The sequence below is a fragment of the Salmo salar genome, chromosome 20 (genome assembly GCF_965601325.2).
Source record: "Salmo salar chromosome 20, fSalSal1, whole genome shotgun sequence".
Taxonomy (NCBI): domain Eukaryota; kingdom Metazoa; phylum Chordata; class Actinopteri; order Salmoniformes; family Salmonidae; genus Salmo; species Salmo salar.
The window spans coordinates 82,668,567-82,689,128 of NC_138310.1; the positions used below are offsets into that span (position 1 = coordinate 82,668,567).

A 20,562-nucleotide genomic window follows, 5' to 3' on the forward strand; every position below is an offset into this window, starting at 1 on the left:
ACAGTAGTAACTCTACCTCCTAGAGCTAGCTGACAGCTACAGTAGTAACTCCTTCCTAGAGCTAGCTGACAGCTACAGTAGTAACTACCTCCTAGAGCTAGCTGACAGCTACAGAAGTAACTACCTCCTAGAGCTAGCTGACAGCTACAGTAGTAACTACCTCCTAGAGCTAGCTGACAGCTACAGTAGTAACTACCTCCTAGAGCTAGCTGACAGCTACAGTTGTAACTACCTCCTAGAGCTAGCTGACAGCTACAGTAGTAACTACCTCCTAGAGCTAGCTGACAGCTACAGTAGTAACTACCTCCAAGAGCTAGCTGACAGCTACAGTAGTAACTCCTCTACCTCCTAGAGCTAGCTGACAGCTACAGTAGTAACTACCTCCTAGAGCTAGCCGACAGCTACAGTAGTAACTCCTCTACCTCCTAGAGCTAGCCGACAGCTACAGTAGTAACTACCTCCTAGAGCTATCCGACAGCTACAGTAGTAACTACCTCCTAGAGCTAGCCGACAGCTACAGTAGTAACTACCTCCTAGAGCTAGCTGACAGCTACAGTAGTAACTACCTCCTAGAGCTAGCCGACAGCTACAGTAGTAACTACCTCCTAGAGCTAGCCGACAGCTACAGTAGTAACTACCTCCTAGAGCTAGCCGACAGCTACAGTATTAACTCTACCTCCTAGAGCTAGCCGACAGCTACAGTAGTAACTCTACCTCCTAGAGCTAGCTGACAGCTACAGTAGTAACTACCTCCTAGAGCTAGCCGACAGCTACAGTAGTAACTCTACCTCCTAGAGCTAGCCGACAGCTACAGTAGTAACTACCTCCTAGAGCTAGCCGACAGCTACAGTAGTAACTCTACCTCCTAGAGCTAGCCGACAGCTACAGTAGTAACTCTACCTCCTAGAGCTAGCTGACAGCTACAGTAGTTACTACCTCCTAGAGCTAGCTGACAGCTACAGTAGTAACTCTACCTCCTAGAGCTAGCTGACAGCTACAGTAGTAACTACCTCCTAGAGCTAGCCGACAGCTACAGTAGTAACTACCTCCTAGAGCTAGCCGACAGCTACAGTAGTAACTCTACCTCCTAGAGCTAGCTGACAGCTACAGTAGTAACTACCTCCTTGAGCTAGCCGACAGCTACAGTAGTAACTACCTCCTAGAGCTAGCTGACAGCTACAGTAGTAACTACCTCCTAGAGCTAGCCGACAGCTACAGTAGTAACTACCTCCTAGAGCTAGCTGACAGCTACAGTAGTAACTCCTTCCTAGAGCTAGCTGACAGCTACAGTAGTAACTACCTCCTAGAGCTAGCTGACAGCTACAGCAGTAACTCCTCTACCTCCTAGAGCTAGCCGACAGCTACAGTAGTAACTACCTCCTAGAGCTAGCCGACAGCTACAGTAGTAACTACCTCCAAGAGCTAGCCGACAGCTACAGTAGTAACTACCTCCAAGAGCTAGCCGACAGCTACAGTAGTAACTCCTCTACTTCCTAGAGCTAGCCGACAGCTACAGTAGTAACTACCTCCTAGAGTAAGCTGACAGCTACAGTAGTAACTCTACCTCCTAGAGCTAGCTGACAGCTACAGTAGTAACTCCTCTACTTCCTAGAGCTAGCTGACAGCCACAGTAGTAACTACCTCCTAGAGCTAGCTGACAGCTACAGTAGTAACTCTACCTCCTAGAGCTAGCCGACAGCTACAGTTGTAACTACTCTACTTCCTAGAGCTAGCTGACAGCTACAGTAGCAACTCTACCTCCTAGAGCTAGCCGACAGCTACAGTAGTAACTCCTCTACTTCCTAGAGCTAGCCGACAGCTACAGTAGTAACTCCTCTACTTCCTAGAGCTAGCCGACAGCTACAGTAGTAACTACCTCCTAGAGCTAGCCGACAGCTACAGTAGTAACTACCTCCTAGAGCTAGCTGAAAGCTACAGTAGTAACTACCTCCTAGAGCTAGCTGACAGCTACAGTAGTAACTACCTCCTAGAGCTAGCTGACAGCTACAGTAGTAACTCTACCTCCTAGAGCTAGCTGACAGCTACAGTAGTAACTCTACCTCCTAGAGCTAGCTGACAGCTACAGTAGTAACTCTACCTCCTAGAGCTAGCTGACAGCTACAGTAGTAACTCTACCTCCTAGAGCTAGCTGACAGCTACAGTAGTAACTCCTTCCTAGAGCTAGCTGACAGCTACAGTAGTAACTACCTCCTAGAGCTAGCTGACAGCTACAGAAGTAACTACCTCCTAGAGCTAGCTGACAGCTACAGTAGTAACTACCTCCTAGAGCTAGCTGACAGCTACAGTAGTAACTACCTCCTAGAGCTAGCTGACAGCTACAGTTGTAACTACCTCCTAGAGCTAGCTGACAGCTACAGTAGTAACTACCTCCTAGAGCTAGCTGACAGCTACAGTAGTAACTACCTCCAAGAGCTAGCTGACAGCTACAGTAGTAACTCCTCTACCTCCTAGAGCTAGCTGACAGCTACAGTAGTAACTACCTCCTAGAGCTAGCCGACAGCTACAGTAGTAACTCCTCTACCTCCTAGAGCTAGCCGACGGCTACAGTAGTAACTACCTCCTAGAGCTATCCGACAGCTACAGTAGTAACTACCTCCTAGAGCTAGCCGACAGCTACAGTAGTAACTACCTCCTAGAGCTAGCTGACAGCTACAGTAGTAACTACCTCCTAGAGCTAGCCGACAGCTACAGTAGTAACTACCTCCTAGAGCTAGCCGACAGCTACAGTAGTAACTACCTCCTAGAGCTAGCCGACAGCTACAGTATTAACTCTACCTCCTAGAGCTAGCCGACAGCTACAGTAGTAACTCTACCTCCTAGAGCTAGCTGACAGCTACAGTAGTAACTACCTCCTAGAGCTAGCCGACAGCTACAGTAGTAACTCTACCTCCTAGAGCTAGCCGACAGCTACAGTAGTAACTACCTCCTAGAGCTAGCCGACAGCTACAGTAGTAACTCTACCTCCTAGAGCTAGCCGACAGCTACAGTAGTAACTCTACCTCCTAGAGCTAGCTGACAGCTACAGTAGTTACTACCTCCTAGAGCTAGCTGACAGCTACAGTAGTAACTCTACCTCCTAGAGCTAGCTGACAGCTACAGTAGTAACTACCTCCTAGAGCTAGCCGACAGCTACAGTAGTAACTACCTCCTAGAGCTAGCCGACAGCTACAGTAGTAACTCTACCTCCTAGAGCTAGCTGACAGCTACAGTAGTAACTACCTCCTTGAGCTAGCCGACAGCTACAGTAGTAACTACCTCCTAGAGCTAGCTGACAGCTACAGTAGTAACTACCTCCTAGAGCTAGCCGACAGCTACAGTAGTAACTACCTCCTAGAGCTAGCTGACAGCTACAGCAGTAACTCCTCTACCTCCTAGAGCTAGCTGACAGCTACAGTAGTAACTACCTCCTAGAGCTAGCTGACAGCTACAGTAGTAACTACCTCCTAGAGCTAGCCGACAGCTACAGTAGTAACTACCTCCTAGAGCTAGCCGACAGCTACAGTAGTAACTACCTCCTAGAGCTAGCCGACAGCTACAGTAGTAACTACCTCCTAGAGCTAGCTGACAGCTACAGCAGTAACTCCTCTACCTCCTAGAGCTAGCTGACAGCTACAGTAGTAACTACCTCCTAGAGCTAGCTGACAGCTACAGTAGTAACTACCTCCTAGAGCTAGCCGACAGCTACAGTAGTAACTCCTCTACCTCCTAGAGCTAGCCGACAGCTACAGTAGTAACTACCTCCTAGAGCTAGCTGACAGCTACAGTAGTAACTACTTCCTAGAGCTAGCTGACAGCTACAGTAGTAACTCTACCTCCTAGAGCTAGCCGACAGCTACAGTAGTAACTCCTCTACCTCCTAGAGCTAGCCGACAGCTACAGTAGTAACTACCTCCTAGAGCTAGCTGACAGCTACAGTAGTAACTACTTCCTAGAGCTAGCTGACAGCTACAGTAGTAACTCTACCTCCTAGAGCTAGCCGACAGCTACAGTAGTAACTACCTCCTAGAGCTAGCCGACAGCTACAGTAGTAACTACCTCCTAGAGCTAGCTGACAGCTACAGTAGTAACTCTACCTCCTAGAGCTAGCTGACAGCTACAGTAGTAACTACCTCCTAGAGCTAGCTGACAGCTACAGCAGTAACTCCTCTACCTCCTAGAGCTAGCCGACAGCTACAGTAGTAACTACCTCCTAGAGCTAGCTGACAGCTACAGTAGTAACTACTTCCTAGAGCTAGCTGACAGCTACAGTAGTAACTCTACCTCCTAGAGCTAGCCGACAGCTACAGTAGTAACTACCTCCTAGAGCTAGCCGACAGCTACAGTAGTAACTACCTCCTAGAGCTAGCTGACAGCTACAGTAGTAACTACCTCCTAGAGCTAGCCGACAGCTACAGTAGTAACTACCTCCAAGAGCTAGCCGACAGCTACAGTAGTAACTACCTCCAAGAGCTAGCCGACAGCTACAGTAGTAACTCCTCTACTTCCTAGAGCTAGCCGACAGCTACAGTAGTAACTACCTCCTAGAGCTAGCTGACAGCTACAGTAGTAACTCTACCTCCTAGATCTAGCTGACAGCTACAGTAGTAACTCCTCTACTTCCTAGAGCGAGCTGACAGCTACAGTAGTAACTACCTCCTAGAGCTAGCTGACAGCTACAGTAGTAACTACCTCCTAGAGCTAGCTGACAGCTACAGTAGTAACTACCTCCTAGAGCTAGCTGACAGCTACAGTAGTAACTCTACCTCCTAGAGCTAGCTGACAGCTACAGTAGTAACTCTACCTCCTAGAGCTAGCTGACAGCTACAGTAGTAACTCTACCTCCTAGAGCTAGCTGACAGCTACAGTAGTAACTCCTTCCTAGAGCTAGCTGACAGCTACAGTAGTAACTACCTCCTAGAGCTAGCTGACAGCTACAGTAGTAACTACCTCCTAGAGCTAGCTGACAGCTACAGTAGTAACTACCTCCTAGAGCTAGCTGACAGCTACAGTTGTAACTACCTCCTAGAGCTAGCTGACAGCTACAGTAGTAACTACCTCCTAGAGCTAGCTGACAGCTACAGTAGTAACTACCTCCAAGAGCTAGCTGACAGCTACAGTAGTAACTCCTCTACCTCCTAGAGCTAGCTGACAGCTACAGTAGTAACTACCTCCTAGAGCTAGCCGACAGCTACAGTAGTAACTCCTCTACCTCCTAGAGCTAGCCGACAGCTACAGTAGTAACTACCTCCTAGAGCTATCCGACAGCTACAGTAGTAACTACCTCCTAGAGCTAACCGACAGCTACAGTAGTAACTCTACCTCCTAGAGCTAGCCGACAGCTACAGTAGTAACTCTACCTCCTAGAGCTAGCCGACAGCTACAGTAGTAACTCTACCTCCTAGAGCTAGCCGACAGCTACAGTAGTAACTACCTCCTAGAGCTAGCCGACAGCTACAGTAGTAACTACCTCCTAGAGCTAGCTGACAGCTACAGTAGTAACTCCTCTACCTCCTAGAGCTAGCCGACAGCTACAGTGGTAACTACCTCCTAGAGCTAGCCGACAGCTACAGTAGTAACTACCTCCTAGAGCTAGCCGACAGCTACAGTAGTAACTACCTCCTAGAGCTAGCCGACAGCTACAGTAGTAACTACCTCCTAGAGCTAGCTGACAGCTACAGTAGTAACTACCTCCTAGAGCTAGCCGACAGCTACAGTAGTAACTACCTCCTAGAGCTAGCCGACAGCTACAGTAGTAACTACCTCCTAGAGCTAGCCGACAGCTACAGTATTAACTCTACCTCCTAGAGCTAGCCGACAGCTACAGTAGTAACTCTACCTCCTAGAGCTAGCTGACAGCTACAGTAGTAACTACCTCCTAGAGCTAGCCGACAGCTACAGTAGTAACTCTACCTCCTAGAGCTAGCCGACAGCTACAGTAGTAACTCTACCTCCTAGAGCTAGCCGACAGCTACAGTAGTAACTCTACCTCCTAGAGCTAGCCGACAGCTACAGTAGTAACTACCTCCTAGAGCTAGCCGACAGCTACAGTAGTAACTCTACCTCCTAGAGCTAGCCGACAGCTACAGTAGTAACTCTACCTCCTAGAGCTAGCTGACAGCTACAGTAGTTACTACCTCCTAGAGCTAGCTGACAGCTACAGTAGTAACTCTACCTCCTAGAGCTAGCTGACAGCTACAGTAGTAACTACCTCCTAGAGCTAGCCGACAGCTACAGTAGTAACTACCTCCTAGAGCTAGCCGACAGCTACAGTAGTAACTACCTCCTAGAGCTAGCTGACAGCTACAGTAGTAACTACCTCCTTGAGCTAGCCGACAGCTACAGTAGTAACTACCTCCTAGAGCTAGCTGACAGCTACAGTAGTAACTACCTCCTAGAGCTAGCCGACAGCTACAGTAGTAACTACCTCCTAGAGCTAGCTGACAGCTACAGCAGTAACTCCTCTACCTCCTAGAGCTAGCTGACAGCTACAGTAGTAACTACCTCCTAGAGCTAGCTGACAGCTACAGTAGTAACTACCTCCTAGAGCTAGCCGACAGCTACAGTAGTAACTACCTCCTAGAGCTAGCTGACAGCTACAGTAGTAACTACCTCCTAGAGCTAGCCGACAGCTACAGTAGTAACTACCTCCTAGAGCTAGCTGACAGCTACAGCAGTAACTCCTCTACCTCCTAGAGCTAGCCGACAGCTACAGTAGTAACTACCTCCTAGAGCTAGCCGACAGCTACAGTAGTAACTCTACCTCCTAGAGCTAGCTGACAGCTACAGTAGTAACTACCTCCTAGAGCTAGCTGACAGCTACAGTAGTAACTACCTCCTAGAGCTAGCCGACAGCTACAGTAGTAACTCTACCTCCTAGAGCTAGCCGACAGCTACAGTAGTAACTACCTCCTAGAGCTAGCTGACAGCTACAGTAGTAACTACCTCCTAGAGCTAGCTGACAGCTACAGTAGTAACTCTACCTCCTAGAGCTAGCTGACAGCTACAGTAGTAACTACCTCCTAGAGCTAGCCGACAGCTACAGTAGTAACTCTACCTCCTAGAGCTAGCTGACAGCTACAGTAGTAACTACCTCCTAGAGCTAGCTGACAGCTACAGTAGTAACTACCTCCAAGAGGTTGGGTGTGTGTTCTTACCCGGTGGGTACCCTGGACTACCCGTTTGGTAGAGGTTGGGTGTGTGTGTGTTTTCTTACCCGGTGGGTACCCTGGACTACCCGTTTGGTAGAGGTTGGGTGTGTGTTTGTTTTCTTACCCGGTGGGTACCCTGGACTACCCGTTTGGTAGAGGTTGGGTGTGTGTTTGTTTTCTTACCCGGTGGGTACCCTGGACTACCCGTTTGGTAGAGGTTGGGTGTGTGTTTGTTTTCTTACCCGGTGGGTACCCTGGACTACCCGTTTGGTAGAGGTTGGGTGTGTGTTTGTTTTCTTACCCGGTGGGTACCCTGGACTACCCGTTTGGTAGAGGTTGGGTGTGTGTTTGTTTTCTTACCCGGTGGGTACCCTGGACTACCCGTTTGGTAGAGGTTGGGTGTGTAGGTGGGAGCAGCAGTGGGGTAACCTCCTGGGTAGCCTACAGACACAGGACAAGAGAGAGTCTTAAGGCGCCCGCATGCTTCCCATCTGAAACAGTTTGTGCATATATTTTGACAATTTTTGTTTGTTTTGGTCTCTGGCAAGTTTTTTTCCGGCTGTTTGTGCACAAGCCAAAGTTCGATAGCTGAAGTCCACGCCCTTTCGTCGATGATTGGTCACCAGTAGGGATTCTTCAATTAAGTGTTTGTTGTCATTCAACGAGAGACAACACATTTTTACACTTGAAAAATACGGCACCAAACATCGTAGATGTAAAATTTTGCGATTAAGACCTCCCCAGCAAAAAACGTCAACAACTAACGACATATTTCATGATTGATCTTAGATTGAATCTGACTATTTTGAGGAAATGCACCTGATTATGTTGGTATGGCGTCTCAAGGAGGGACAAACAGTATTAGTACCCTTTTCTTCTTGTTTTTCAAAGGAACATATTTTAAGGGAGTATGAGAGCACAGACGTTCACTTCGCCTAGCCGAGTTCTGCTGGGAGCAAACCCAACCTATGTATGCTGACGCCTTGAGAGAGCGAGACACCAGTAGGTAGAGAATGGGTAGTTACTGAGCAGGATGTGCACAGATGGTGATCATAACACATTGTCTGTCTCAATAACACACACTCGGATGAACGCAACACACACACACACACACACACACACACACACACACACACACACACACACACACACACACACACACACACACACACACACACACACACACACACACACACACACACACACTGGCATTCAACACACTCGTGTAATCGTTGACATAGGAATACATGCATACAAAGGAACCCCTTAACCTAGGACACACAGCTATGACCTGCAGGGAGGGGTGTGTGTGTATATAAGGCCTATATCTCTGTCTTAATGTATGTATGCATATGGCTCTAAAACACAGCAGGAGGGGGAGAGCTCTCATGCTGAGTTAACACCTGTGTCTGTCTCTGTCTCTGTGTGTGTGTGTGTGTGTGTGTGTAGACAGAACATAGTGCCTGTGTCACAAAGAAAAGAAAAGGAGAGCCGCACACACTAGGAGCTCAGATGCAATAATTGAATAACGAAGTATCCAACCGTCTTCATCTGGTCTGTCATTATACCCTGATGAAGACAGTTTGGTCTGTCATTATACCCTGATGAAGACAGTTTGGTCTGTCATTATACCCTGATGAAGACAGCTTGGTCTGTCATTATACCCTGATGAAGACAGTTTGGTCTGTCATTATACCCTGATGAAGACAGCTTGGTCTGTCATTATACCCTGATGAAGACAGCTTGGTCTGTCATTATACCCTGATGAAGACAGCTTGGTCTGTCATTATACCCTGATGACGACAGTTTGGTCTGTCATTATACCCTGATGACGACAGCTTGGTCTGTCAGAACGTTGGATACTAGGTTATTACATTATTGCATCTGAGCTCCTCGTGTGTGCGGCTCTCCTTTAATTTGTCAAGTGTTCTACTCCGCTAGCCAGCACCTCACCTGAACAGGTGTGCGTTTCTTTCGCCTCCAGATTAGCCTGTGTCACAAAGAACACACTGCAAAGTGCATAAACACATGCAGATAGTATCCTGATGTTTTGTTCAGCAGTCTACAGCAGGTTGAATAGTGTCGGTTCAAACTGTTCATTACACACACAAACACATATGGTTAACACACTGTCTGGTCCCAGTTGTCTGGTTGTGTGAAACACCTAAGACAGCTAATTGTCTCACCAATTAGCAGACATTACAACCCCCCACTCTAACCACTAACGAGACACTGTGTCGGAGGAGGGTGAGAAATGAGAGGGGGAAGGGGAGGGAACGATGAATAAGAGAGTGTAAATGAAGGAAGTAGACACAGAAGAACAGGAAGAGAGAAAGAGGATATATAGTATGTACACTATATATACACAAAGGTAGGTGGACAGCCCTTCAAATGAGTGGATTCGGTTATTTCAGCCACCTGTTGCTGACAGGTGTATAAAAATCAAGCACACAGCCATGCAATATCCACAAACATCAGCAGTAGAATGGCCTTACTGAAGAGCTCAGTGGCTTTCAACGTGGCACCGTCATAGGATACCACCTTTCTAACGAGTCAGTTCGTCACATTTCTGCCCTGCTAGAGCTGCCCCGGTCAACTGTAAGTGCTGTTATTGTGAAGTGGAAACATCAAGGAACAACAACGGCTAAGCCGCGAAGTGGTAGGCCACACAAGCTCACAGAACGGGACCGCCGAGTGCTGAAGATCGTCCTTGGTTGCAGCACTCACTACCGAGTTCCAAACTGCCTCTGGAAGCAACGTCTGTTCGTCGGGAGCTTCATGAAATGGATTTCCATGGCCGAGCAGCCGCACTCAAGCCTAATGCCAAGCGTCGGCTGTAAAGCTCGCTGCCATTGGACTCTGGAGCAGTGGAAACGCGTTCTCTGGAGTGATGAATCATGTTTCACCATCTGGCAGTCCGACGACAAATCTGGGTTTGGCGGATGCCAGGAGAACAGTATCTGCCCCAATGCATAGAGCCAACTGTAAAGTTTGGTGGAGGAGGAATAATGGTCTGGGGATGTTTTTCATGGTTTGGACCTCTTAGTTCCAGTGAAGGGAAATCATAATCTTAATGCAAAACACCAGTTTCAACGTCAACAGTGAAGAGGCGACTCCGGGATGCTGGCCTTCTAGGCAGAGTTAAAGAAAAAGCCATATCTCAGACTGGCCAATAAAAATTAAATATTAACATGGGCAAATGAACACAGTCACTGGACAGAGGAACTCTGCCTAGAAGGCCAGCATCACTGTTGACGTTGAGACTGGTGTTTTGCGGGTACTATATAATGAAGCACCCAGTGGAGGACTTGTGAGGGGTCTGTTTCTCAAACTCCTATTCTGGTCAGAGCCAGTTTGTGCTGTTCTGTGAATCGAGTAGTACACAGCATTATACGAGATATTCAGTTTCTTGGCAATTTCTCGCATGGAATAGCCTTAATTTCTCAGAACAAGAATAGACTGACGAGTTTCAGAAGAAAGATTTTGAGCCTATAATCGAACCCACAAATGCTGATGCTCCAGATACTCAACTAGTCTAAAGGCCAGTTTTATTGCTTCTTTAATCAGAACAACAGTTTTTAGCTGTGCTAGCATAATTGCAAAAGGGTTTTCTAATGATCAATTAGCCTTTTAAAATGATCAACTTGGATTAGCTAACACAACGTGCCATTGGAACACAGGAGTGATGGTTGCTGATAATGGGCCTCTGTACGCCTATGTAGATATTCCATTCAAAATCAGCCATTTCCAGCTACAATATTAATTTACAACATTAACAATGTCTACACTGTATTTCTGATCAATTTTATGTTATATTAATAGACAAAAAATGTGCTTTTCTAAAAAAAAAAAAGGACATTTCTAAGTGACCCCAAACTTTTGAACGGTAGTGTACAGTACCAGTCAAAAGTTTGTACACACCTACTCATTCCAGGGTTTTTCTTAATTTCGACTATTTTCGACATTGTAAAATAATAGTGAAGACATCAAAACTATGAAATAACACAAATGGAATCATGTAGAAACCAAAAAAGTGTGGTCCAACTCATCCCAAACCATCTCAATTGGGTTGAGGTCAGATGATTGTGGAGGCCAGGTCATCTGATGCATCACTCCATCACTCTCCTTCTCGGTCAAATAGTCCTGGGTCATTGTTTTGGGTCATTGTCTTGTTGAAAAACAAATTATAGTCCCACTAAGTGCAAACCAGATGGGATGGCGTATCGCTGCAGAATGCTGAGATATATGCCTGGAATCGAAATAAATCACCGACAACTCCTCCTCCATGCTTCACGGTGGGAACCACACTTGCGGAAATAATCTGCTCACCTACTCTGTATCTCACAAAGACACGGCGGTTGGAACCAAAAATCTCAAATTTGGACTCATCAGACCAAAGGGCAGTTTTCCACAAGTCTAATGTACATTACTCATGTTTCGTGGCCCATGCAAGTCTGTTCTTCTTATTGGCGTCTTTAGTAGTGGTTTCTTTGCAGCAATTTGACTATGAAGTCTAAGGACCCTGGGACTAAACACCCCCCTCTGCAACTGGATCCTGGACTTCCTGACGGGCCGCCCCCAGGTGGTAAGGGTAGATAACAACACATCCGTCACGCTGATCCTCAACACGGGGGCCCCTCAGGGGTGCGTGCTCAGTTCTCTCCTGTACTCCCTGTTCACTCGTGACTGTACGGCCAGGCACGACTCCAACACCATCATTAAGTTTGCCGATAACACAACTGTCTCAGCCTTCAGTATTTACGCTGCAATAGTTTATAGAGTATTTCTCCTGTCTTATCCGGTGTCCTGTGTGAATTTAAGCATGCTCTCTCTAATTCTCTCTCTTTTTCTCTCTCTCTTTCTTTTCGGAGGACCTGAGCCCTAGGACCTGATGACTCCTTGCTGTCCCCTGCTGTTTTCAACTCTCAAGAGCGGTATTGATACTCTGAATGATCGGTTAACATCGGTTAACATCCCTGTTATATCTGGAGTATTTAACCTGTCTTATCCGGTGTCCTGTGTTAATTTAAGTATGCTCTCTCTAATTCTCTCTTTCTCTCTCTCTGAGAACCTGAACCCTAGGACCATGCCTCAGGACTACCTGACATGATGACTCCTTGCTGTCCCCAGTCCACCTGGCCGTGCTGCTGCTCCAGTTTCAACTGTTCTGCCTGCGGCTATGGAACCCTGACCTGTTCACCGGACGTGCTACCTGTCCCAGACCTGCTGTTTTCAACTCTCTAGAGACAGCAGGAGCGGTAGAGATACTCTCAATGATCAGCTATGAAAAGCCAACTGACACTTACTCTTGAGGTGCTGACTTGTTGCTCCCTCGACAACTACTGTGATTATTATTTTCTGACCATGCTGGTCATCTATGAACATTTGAACATCTTGGCCATGTTCTGTTATAATCTCCACCCAGCACAGCCAGAAGAGGACTGGCCACCCCTCATAGCCTGGTTCCTCTCTAGGTTTCTTCCTAGGTTTTGGCCTTTCTAGGGAGTTTTTCCTAGCCACCGTGCTTCTACACCTGCATTGCTTGCTGTTTGGGGTTTTAGGCTGGGTTTCTGTACAGCACTTTGAGATATCAGCTGATGTAAGAAGGGCTATATAAATACATTTGATTTGATAGTGAATGGTACCATCACACCCATACAGGCCCAGTCATAACATCCCTGTTATAGTGAATGGTACCATCACACCCATACAGGCCCAGTCATAACATCCCTGTTATAGTGAATGGTACCATCACACCCATACAGGCCCAGTCATAACATCCCTGTTATAGTGAATGGTACCATCACACCCATACAGGCCCAGTCATAACATCCCTGTTATAGTGAATGGTACCATCACACCCATACAGGCCCAGTCATAACATCCCTGTTATAGTGAATGGTACCATCACACCCATACAGGCCCAGTCATAACATCCCTGTTATAGTGAATGGTACCATCACACCCATACAGGCCCAGTCATAACATCCCTGTTATAGTGAATGGTACCATCACACCCATACAGGCCCAGTCATAACATCCCTGTTATAGTGAATGGTACCATCACACCCATACAGGCCCAGTCATAACATCCCTGTTATAGTGAATGGTACCATCACACCCATACAGGCCCAGTCATAACATCCCTGTTATAGTGAATGGTACCATCACACCCATACAGGCCCAGTCATAACATCCCTGTTATAGTGAATGGTACCATCACACCCATACAGGCCCAGTCATAACATCCCTGTTATAGTGAATGGTACCATCACACCCATACAGGCCCAGTCATAACATCCCTGTTATAGTGAATGGTACCATCACACCCATACAGGCCCAGTCATAACATCCCTGTTATAGTGAATAGTACCATCACACCCATACAGGCCCAGTCATAACATCCCTGTTATAGTGAATGGTACCATCACACCCATACAGGCCCAGTCATAACATCCCTGTTATAGTGAATGGTACCATCACACCCATACAGGCCCAGTCATAACATCCCTGTTATAGTGAATGGCTGTCATACTATGATTGTAGAGGAGACGGTTGTAGAGGAGACTGATAGATCTGAACGGGTCACTTCCTGAACGTCTGCTGTCGGCATAGGGATTAGGAGTGTGAACGTTTAAATGTTAAAACTTTTAAACGAACGACTGGGATCATTAATGTTAAGTAAAATCCTTAAGGGAATTTTATTTTATTATTATTTATTTTTTTAAATCACAGTGCAGCTGTCTGGCCTGCTCTTTCTCTTTGCTAACGATGCCAGTGTGAGTACAGTCTGTTGCGTGTAGAATACCCTTGCCTATTCAGTAATGATAGGTTTTGCTTTACTGAAGTTGCGAGACATTACAAGCCAATAAAATGGCAAAATACAACATTCCATTGCGAGGTAAAGCTTTTGATTGCCGATAAGAAAGGCCTAGTACTCGGTTCTGCCTCCATCTGCCTGGTGGCTGACCTGCCTATACCGTACCCCTCCTCTCGCTCCGTCCCTCGCTAGCTCTCTATGAAAGATGCCAGGTTTGTGTTCATGGAAGTACGACAACTAATCAGTCTCCTCCGTTTCAGAAATAGTGAATATTAGGATTCGCCCCCTACCGGAAGATGTGTTTTCGTTCTGCTACATGTCTTGGTAAATCACGGCATTTAACTAACTTTAAAGGACTTTTTTAGGAGACAGTGGTCAGCGCACAGGAACTGGCATTCCTTTACAGACAAGTAAAACAACCGTTCAGTGGCACAAAACAATCTTCAGAGGTTTCGTGTCAGCATTTAAAAAGCTAGTGTACCGTACAGACAAACAAACAAGCCGTAGCCTATGCGCTTTCAAGGGTATACGGCCAGGGTAGATAGAACTTTCTTGTAAGGCCCTAGTGGTCATACACACGCCACAGGACCATCATTCTTATCGTTTTAACAGAAAGACCATAATAAATGGAAGTTTAAACATTAAGCAAAATTGTGCATTTGCCACATTCCTAGTAAGGATCCAGCATGGCACATCTTAGACCAGACAGACCTGTTTCCTTCTGTCTACCGTTAGCTAGCCCAATCACGTCAGTTTGATTAGAGGGTGTTGACTGGTGTATGGGAGCAAGGTAATGTATGCGTGTCTCACCTGTGTAGGCCATGTTCTTGGGGTTACCGTAGGGAGCTCCAGGCTGAACAGGACTGTAGACAGGATTCATACTGCTGGATAATCTGTTCTTACTGGGGGGGAGAGAGACAGGGGCGAGGGAAGGGGGGAAAGGACATATTAGAGCGTATAGAAGGACAAGACAACAGGACAAGCACAATCTCTCACACAATCTACATTGATAGAGAGGAGAAGAACAGAGTGAATCATACAGTTTATAACACCTCATCATAATGTGTGTACTTACCTCTTTCTACTAGGTAGGTCTTACTGGTGTGTGTGTGTTTTACCTCTCGTACATGTCTGGTGTGTGTGTGTGTGTGTATTTTACCTCTCGTACATGTCTGGTGTGTGTGTGTGTGTGTGTGTGTGTGTGTGTGTGTGTGTGTGTGTGTGTGTGTTTTACCTCTCGTACATGTCTGGTGTGTGTGTCGTACCTCTTGTGCGTGTCTGGTTGGTACATGAAACTGTATTTGTCAGTGGGGTGCCCGCTCGCCATTCTCGCTGTATGCAAATGAGGAAGAGGTGGGAGTGGATATGCAAATCTGAAATTAAAACAGCGACAGAACATGATTATAATGAACACAGCAAAGTAAACACATCAATCACAGTCATGGTAGAGGTACGTGTTTGTTTATGTTGAGGGATCTTATGCTGAACGGTTGTACTGATGTGTGTGTGGAGAGAGAGAGAGAGAGAGAGAGAGAGAGAGAGAGAGAGAGAGAGAGAGAGAGAGAGAGAGAGAGAGAGAGAGAGAGAGGAGAGAGCTACAGAGAGAGAGAGCTACAGAGAGAGAGAGCTACAGAGAGAGAGAGATACAGAGAGAGAGAGCTACAGAAAGAGAGAGAGAGCTACAGAAAGAGAGAGCGAGAGCTACAGAGAGAGAGAGAGTGAGCTACAGAGAGAGAGCTACAGATAGCAGAGAGAGAGCTACAGAGAGCACACAGAGAGCTACAGAGATACAGAGAGAGCTACAGAGATACAGAGAGAGCTACAGAGAGAGCTACAGAGAGAGCTACAGAGAGAGCTACAGAGAGAGAGAGAGCTACAGAGAGAGAGAGTTCTACAGAGAGAGAGAGAGATCTACGAGAGAGAGAGAGAGCTACAGAGATACAGAGAGAGCTACAGAGATAGCTACAGAGATACAGAGAGAGAGAGCTACAGAGAGAGAGAGAGCCAGCTACAGAGAGAGCTACAGAGAGAGCGAGAGCTACAGAGAGAGAGAGAGAGCTACGAGAGAGAGAGAGCTACAGAGAGCTACAGAGAGCAACAGAGAGCTACAGAGCAGAGCTACAGAGCTACAGAGAGAGCTACAGAGCTACAGAGAGCTACAGCCAGAGAGAGAGAGCTACAGAGAGAGAGAGAGAGCTACGAGAGAGAGAGAGCTACAGAGAGAGAGAGAGCTACAGAGAGAGAGAGCGCTACAGAGAGAGAGAGCTACAGAGATAGCTACAGAGAGAGCTACAGAGAGAGCTACAGAGAGAGAGAGCTACAGAGAGCTACAGAGAGCTACAGAGAGAGAGAGAGAGCTACAGAGAGAGAGAGCTACAGAGAGAGAGAGAGCTACAGAGAGAGAGAGCGCTACAGAGAGAGAGCTACAGAGATAGCTACAGAGAGAGCTACAGAGATACAGAGAGAGCTACAGAGAGCTACAGAGAGCTACAGAGAGAGAGAGAGAGAGCTACAGAGAGAGAGAGAGCTACAGAGAGAGAGAGAGCTACAGAGAGAGAGAGCTACAGAGAGAGAGCGCTACAGAGAGAGAGCGCTACAGAGAGAGAGAGCTAGAGAGAGCTACAGAGAGATCGAGATGCATGTTCATGCTTGTATATGGTAGGAATGGTTGTGTTAATTGATGTGTGTGTATGTACACTTGAGTGCACAAAACATTAGGAACACCTGCTCTTCCAAGTCATAGACTGACCAGGTGAAATCTATGAATCCTTATTGCTACCACTTGTTAAATCCACTTAAATCAGTATAGATGAAGGGGAGGAGACAGGTTAAAGAAGGATTTTTAAGCCTTGAGACAATTGAGACATGGATTGTGTATGTGTGCCATTTAGAGGATGAATGGGAAAGACAAAAGATTTAAGTACCTTTGAACGGAGTATTGAATTAGGTGCCAGGCGCACCGGTTTGAGTGAGTCAAGACCTGCAACGCTGCTGGGTTTTTCACAGTCAACACTTTCCTGTCTGTATCAAGAAGGGTCCCTCACCCAAAGGACATCCAGCCAACTTGACAACTGTGGGAAGCATTGGAGTCTACATGGACCAGCATCCCTGTGGGACACTTTCGACACCTTGTAGAGTCCATGACCCGACAAATTGAGGCTGTTTTGAGAGCAAAAGGGGGTGCAGCTCAATATTAGGAAGATGTTCTTAATGTTTTGTATACGTGTGTGTGTGTGTGTGTGTGTATATATATGTGTGTGTGTGTATATATATCTATGTCCATGCAATGCACAGAAGGCAGCAAAGCAAACACACCACCAGCCAGTGAGAAGGCACAAAAACACAGAGAGACAGAGAGAGAGAGACAGAGACAGAAGGAGAGAGAATATAGGGGTTTGCCAAATCATCCACCAAGCAATGGCTCAATACACAGATGAGCTAACCAAAGCAAATGTGTTGCGAGTCAAGGGGTGTGTGTGTGTGTGCGCCTGTCAGTCAGTGTGGTGCTTTGTGTGTGCCCATCTGTATTTCACTGCATTGTGTATGTAGACTGCGTAAATGTTATTTAGTGTTGAGTTATTGTGTGTGTTGTGTGCTATTCTGCTAGGTGTGTTGTTCCACTCTGTGTTTGATTAATCAGGCCTTGACAGGATCACCTTGTGCTGCTGATAGAAAATTAAGGTGCCTCCGAGTGATCTACATCCCTCTCTTCCTCCATGTTCCTCCCTCCCGTCCCTCCCTCCCTCCCTCCCTCCATGTCCTCCCTCCCTCCCTCCCTCCCTCCATGCCTCCCTCCCTCCCTCCCTCCATGTTCCTCCCTCCCTCCCTCCATGTTCCTCCCTCCCTCCCTCCCGTCCCACTCCGTCCCTCCCTCCCTCCCTCCATGTTCCTCCCTCCCTCCCTCCATGCCCCTCCCTCCCTCCCTCCCTCCCTCCATGTTCCTCCCTCCCTCGCTCCCTCCATGTTCCTCCTCACTCCCTCCCTCCCTCCATGTCCTCCCTCCGCCTCCCTCCCTCCCTCCATGTTCCTCCCTCCCTCCCGCCTCCCTCCCTCCCTCCATGTTCCTCCCTCCCTCCCTCCATGTTCCTCCCTCCCTGTCTCTCCCTCCCTCCCTCCCTCCCTCCCTGTCTCTCCCTCCCTCCCTCCCTCCCTCCCTCCCTCCCTCCCTCCCTCCCGTCCCTCCCTCCCTCCCTCCCTCCCTCCCTCCACTCACTAGCTCTCTTGTTATACTTTCTACTTTCTTTTTTTAATTGAAAATGTATTGCGTTTTCAATAAATAGGCCTATGTTGTTGCAATATGAACATGTTCAAATGGAAAAAATAAAGAATATTTTTTAATGAGTGCATTAAACTTTAAGCCTGATACTTCCCATAAACAGACAATTACAAATCACACTTAAATCCTACCATGCACACTTAAATCCTACCATTCACACTTAAATTCTACCATTCACACTTAAATCCTACCATTCCGTAATAGATGAGCAGACCACCTTGTTAAGGAATGTGATTGCTTTTCTTAAATTGCTTGTAAATTTTGTATGTTTTTATTACGTTGTACTTGTATAGTAAATGTTTTACAATTTTTGTACATGCAGGGTTTCCATTAGCCAGACAATTTTCAGAGAAGAAGAAAAAAAAATGTCTTGTGAAATAATGCTTTTTTTCCTAGTCATTGATGCAAATACCAGTTGATATAAATACATTTGACCGGTCACACTTATCGGTCTATGGGTTAATTTGCATAATTTTGTGTAATTAGATTGCCGCGTGTATATATTCTTTAAGTATCTTATTTATCACATGTGCATATCCTACAGATACAGAGTCTTGGAGTAGGGATCTGTCAGACAGCGGTTTTAAGCCCAATCATTTGGCAACAATTCCAAATGCAATTGTGTGTTAAAAATAGTTTTTGGGACACGATTAAAAATACCTATTATTTTTATTTCTCAACTGGTAATTGAAGCGTGCTTCCCATTCGCCATTCGAATGCATAGTCAGAAGGCAGGCTTCATCAGCGAGTCACACACCACTTTGCAATGAGCTGGAGGCAGTATGAATTTTGAAAACATACAGCAACTTAACGTTTTAATACATATTATGAGGCATGTTTTACCTTGCTTCAAAATAGCCTAGCCAAAATCAAAGCGTATCCGTGGAGCCAATTGTTTTATAAAGACTTCCATATGCCATTGACACCAGCAGCCTACTACTCTCAGGTTCTAACGTTTTACCTGCTCACATTAGATTTTGCTTCACAATTAGCTTTTTTTAATCATCATGATTTATTCAAATCGGTAATGTGCAATTGCCAAAAATAAACCAACTTTCTGAAGAGGTTACAACGGCACGGGAATGGCCCGTCAGGGCTCGGCCTACAGAGAAGGTTCTGGAAACCCTCCGGGCCAGTCGATCATCCTCGTCAGTGGCCAGCTTTGGCCAAAAAATATTGTAATAATGCTATTTTAAATCTAGGCTATATAAATGCTATATAAATAAAAAAAAACAGATGGATTGCTGAAGCTGTTCGTTTGTTATGTTATTTATCACGCGCGCTGCACACATATAGCCTGGATAACGTCTGGCAGAGAGAATGCACCGCTCTCAAACAACTAACTGGTTGTTGCATGGAGTGAAGACTGACAGCGGTAGGGGTAGGAAAGCAGTAAGAAAGAGTTTCCAAGTTATGATATCTACCAGTAAATTCTAAGGCAAGAATGGGTATGTAAACCAGGTATTTAAAAAGTTCAAAGTGTTGGTTGAAAACTTGTGATCCCCAATTCAGTCATCATGGAATAGCTTACCTTGAAAATCTGACATTTCCTCTAGGCTCTTTGGTCCTTGAAAAGTCACTGAAGTTATGGTAGCCGCTTTTTAAGTTCTACTGCTCCACTATAATTATCTGTGATTTCATTTCTGATCACTTTTTATGAGAGATGTAAGCGCTTTCGTTTGTTTCCCGCCGCTTGTGTTGTGCTACTCTGTTGCTGTAAAACCATGTGCAGTTATCATGAGCAAGACAACATCAGAATGATGGCTTCAACTTGGTTTCCCATTCAAAGCGTTACATTACAAAGGGAACATGGTTTTTGGTCGCTTTCTCATTTTAAAACATGATACAGAAACACTCAATAACTCTTCAACATCTGAAATGGTGAGTCTGACTAGCTACCACATAGACAGACTTCATTAGTGTGCTTGTGTCGGGGGCATGTTGCCCATTTAGTCAGGCAATGCCCACAATATTCAGACATATTTTAGAATGTGAAAATAATGTAGGGCTGTCCCTGACAAAAACAAAATCTTGTTATACAGCGTCGTCTGTTCTTTTGACCAATCGATTGGCAGAATAATTTTTACGTGTATTTTTCCATATATAGACCAATGTTTTAATAAAATTAACTATATGTAGGCTACTGAGCTTGTCTGAAGCTTTAAGCACTGATATTACAAATGAACACACACAAATGACTAAAGAGGGAGCCAGAGATCAATATAGCCTAACCAGAAGGAAAAAGGCCCTACCCTCCCTACCCTCCTCCCGCTGCTGCTAGTCTTTGCAGAATTTGCCATTAAGCTCCTAAAGTTGCC

At 46.1% G+C, this 20,562-nt stretch overlaps 1 protein-coding gene across 4 annotated transcripts in view; it reads right to left on the reverse strand.

The window, feature by feature from the left end:
- LOC106581423 (myelin-associated neurite-outgrowth inhibitor) overlaps window positions 1-20,562 on the reverse strand; it is a 50,850-nt gene that overhangs the window by 13,923 nt on the left and 16,365 nt on the right. For 2 of the 4 annotated variants that reach the window (XM_045704023.2, XM_045704024.2), the window contains exons 2-4: window positions 15,234-15,341; window positions 14,779-14,870; window positions 7,509-7,589 (exon numbers count right to left, since the gene is read on the reverse strand). In XM_045704023.2, coding sequence (XP_045559979.1) covers window positions 7,509-7,589; window positions 14,779-14,870; window positions 15,234-15,295 — 235 coding nt within the window. In that variant the 5' untranslated portion in view covers window positions 15,296-15,341. The remainder of the gene's footprint in view (window positions 1-7,508; window positions 7,590-14,778; window positions 14,871-15,233; window positions 15,342-20,562) is intronic. The other 2 variants (XM_045704025.2, XM_082966773.1) reach the window with 2 other exon arrangements.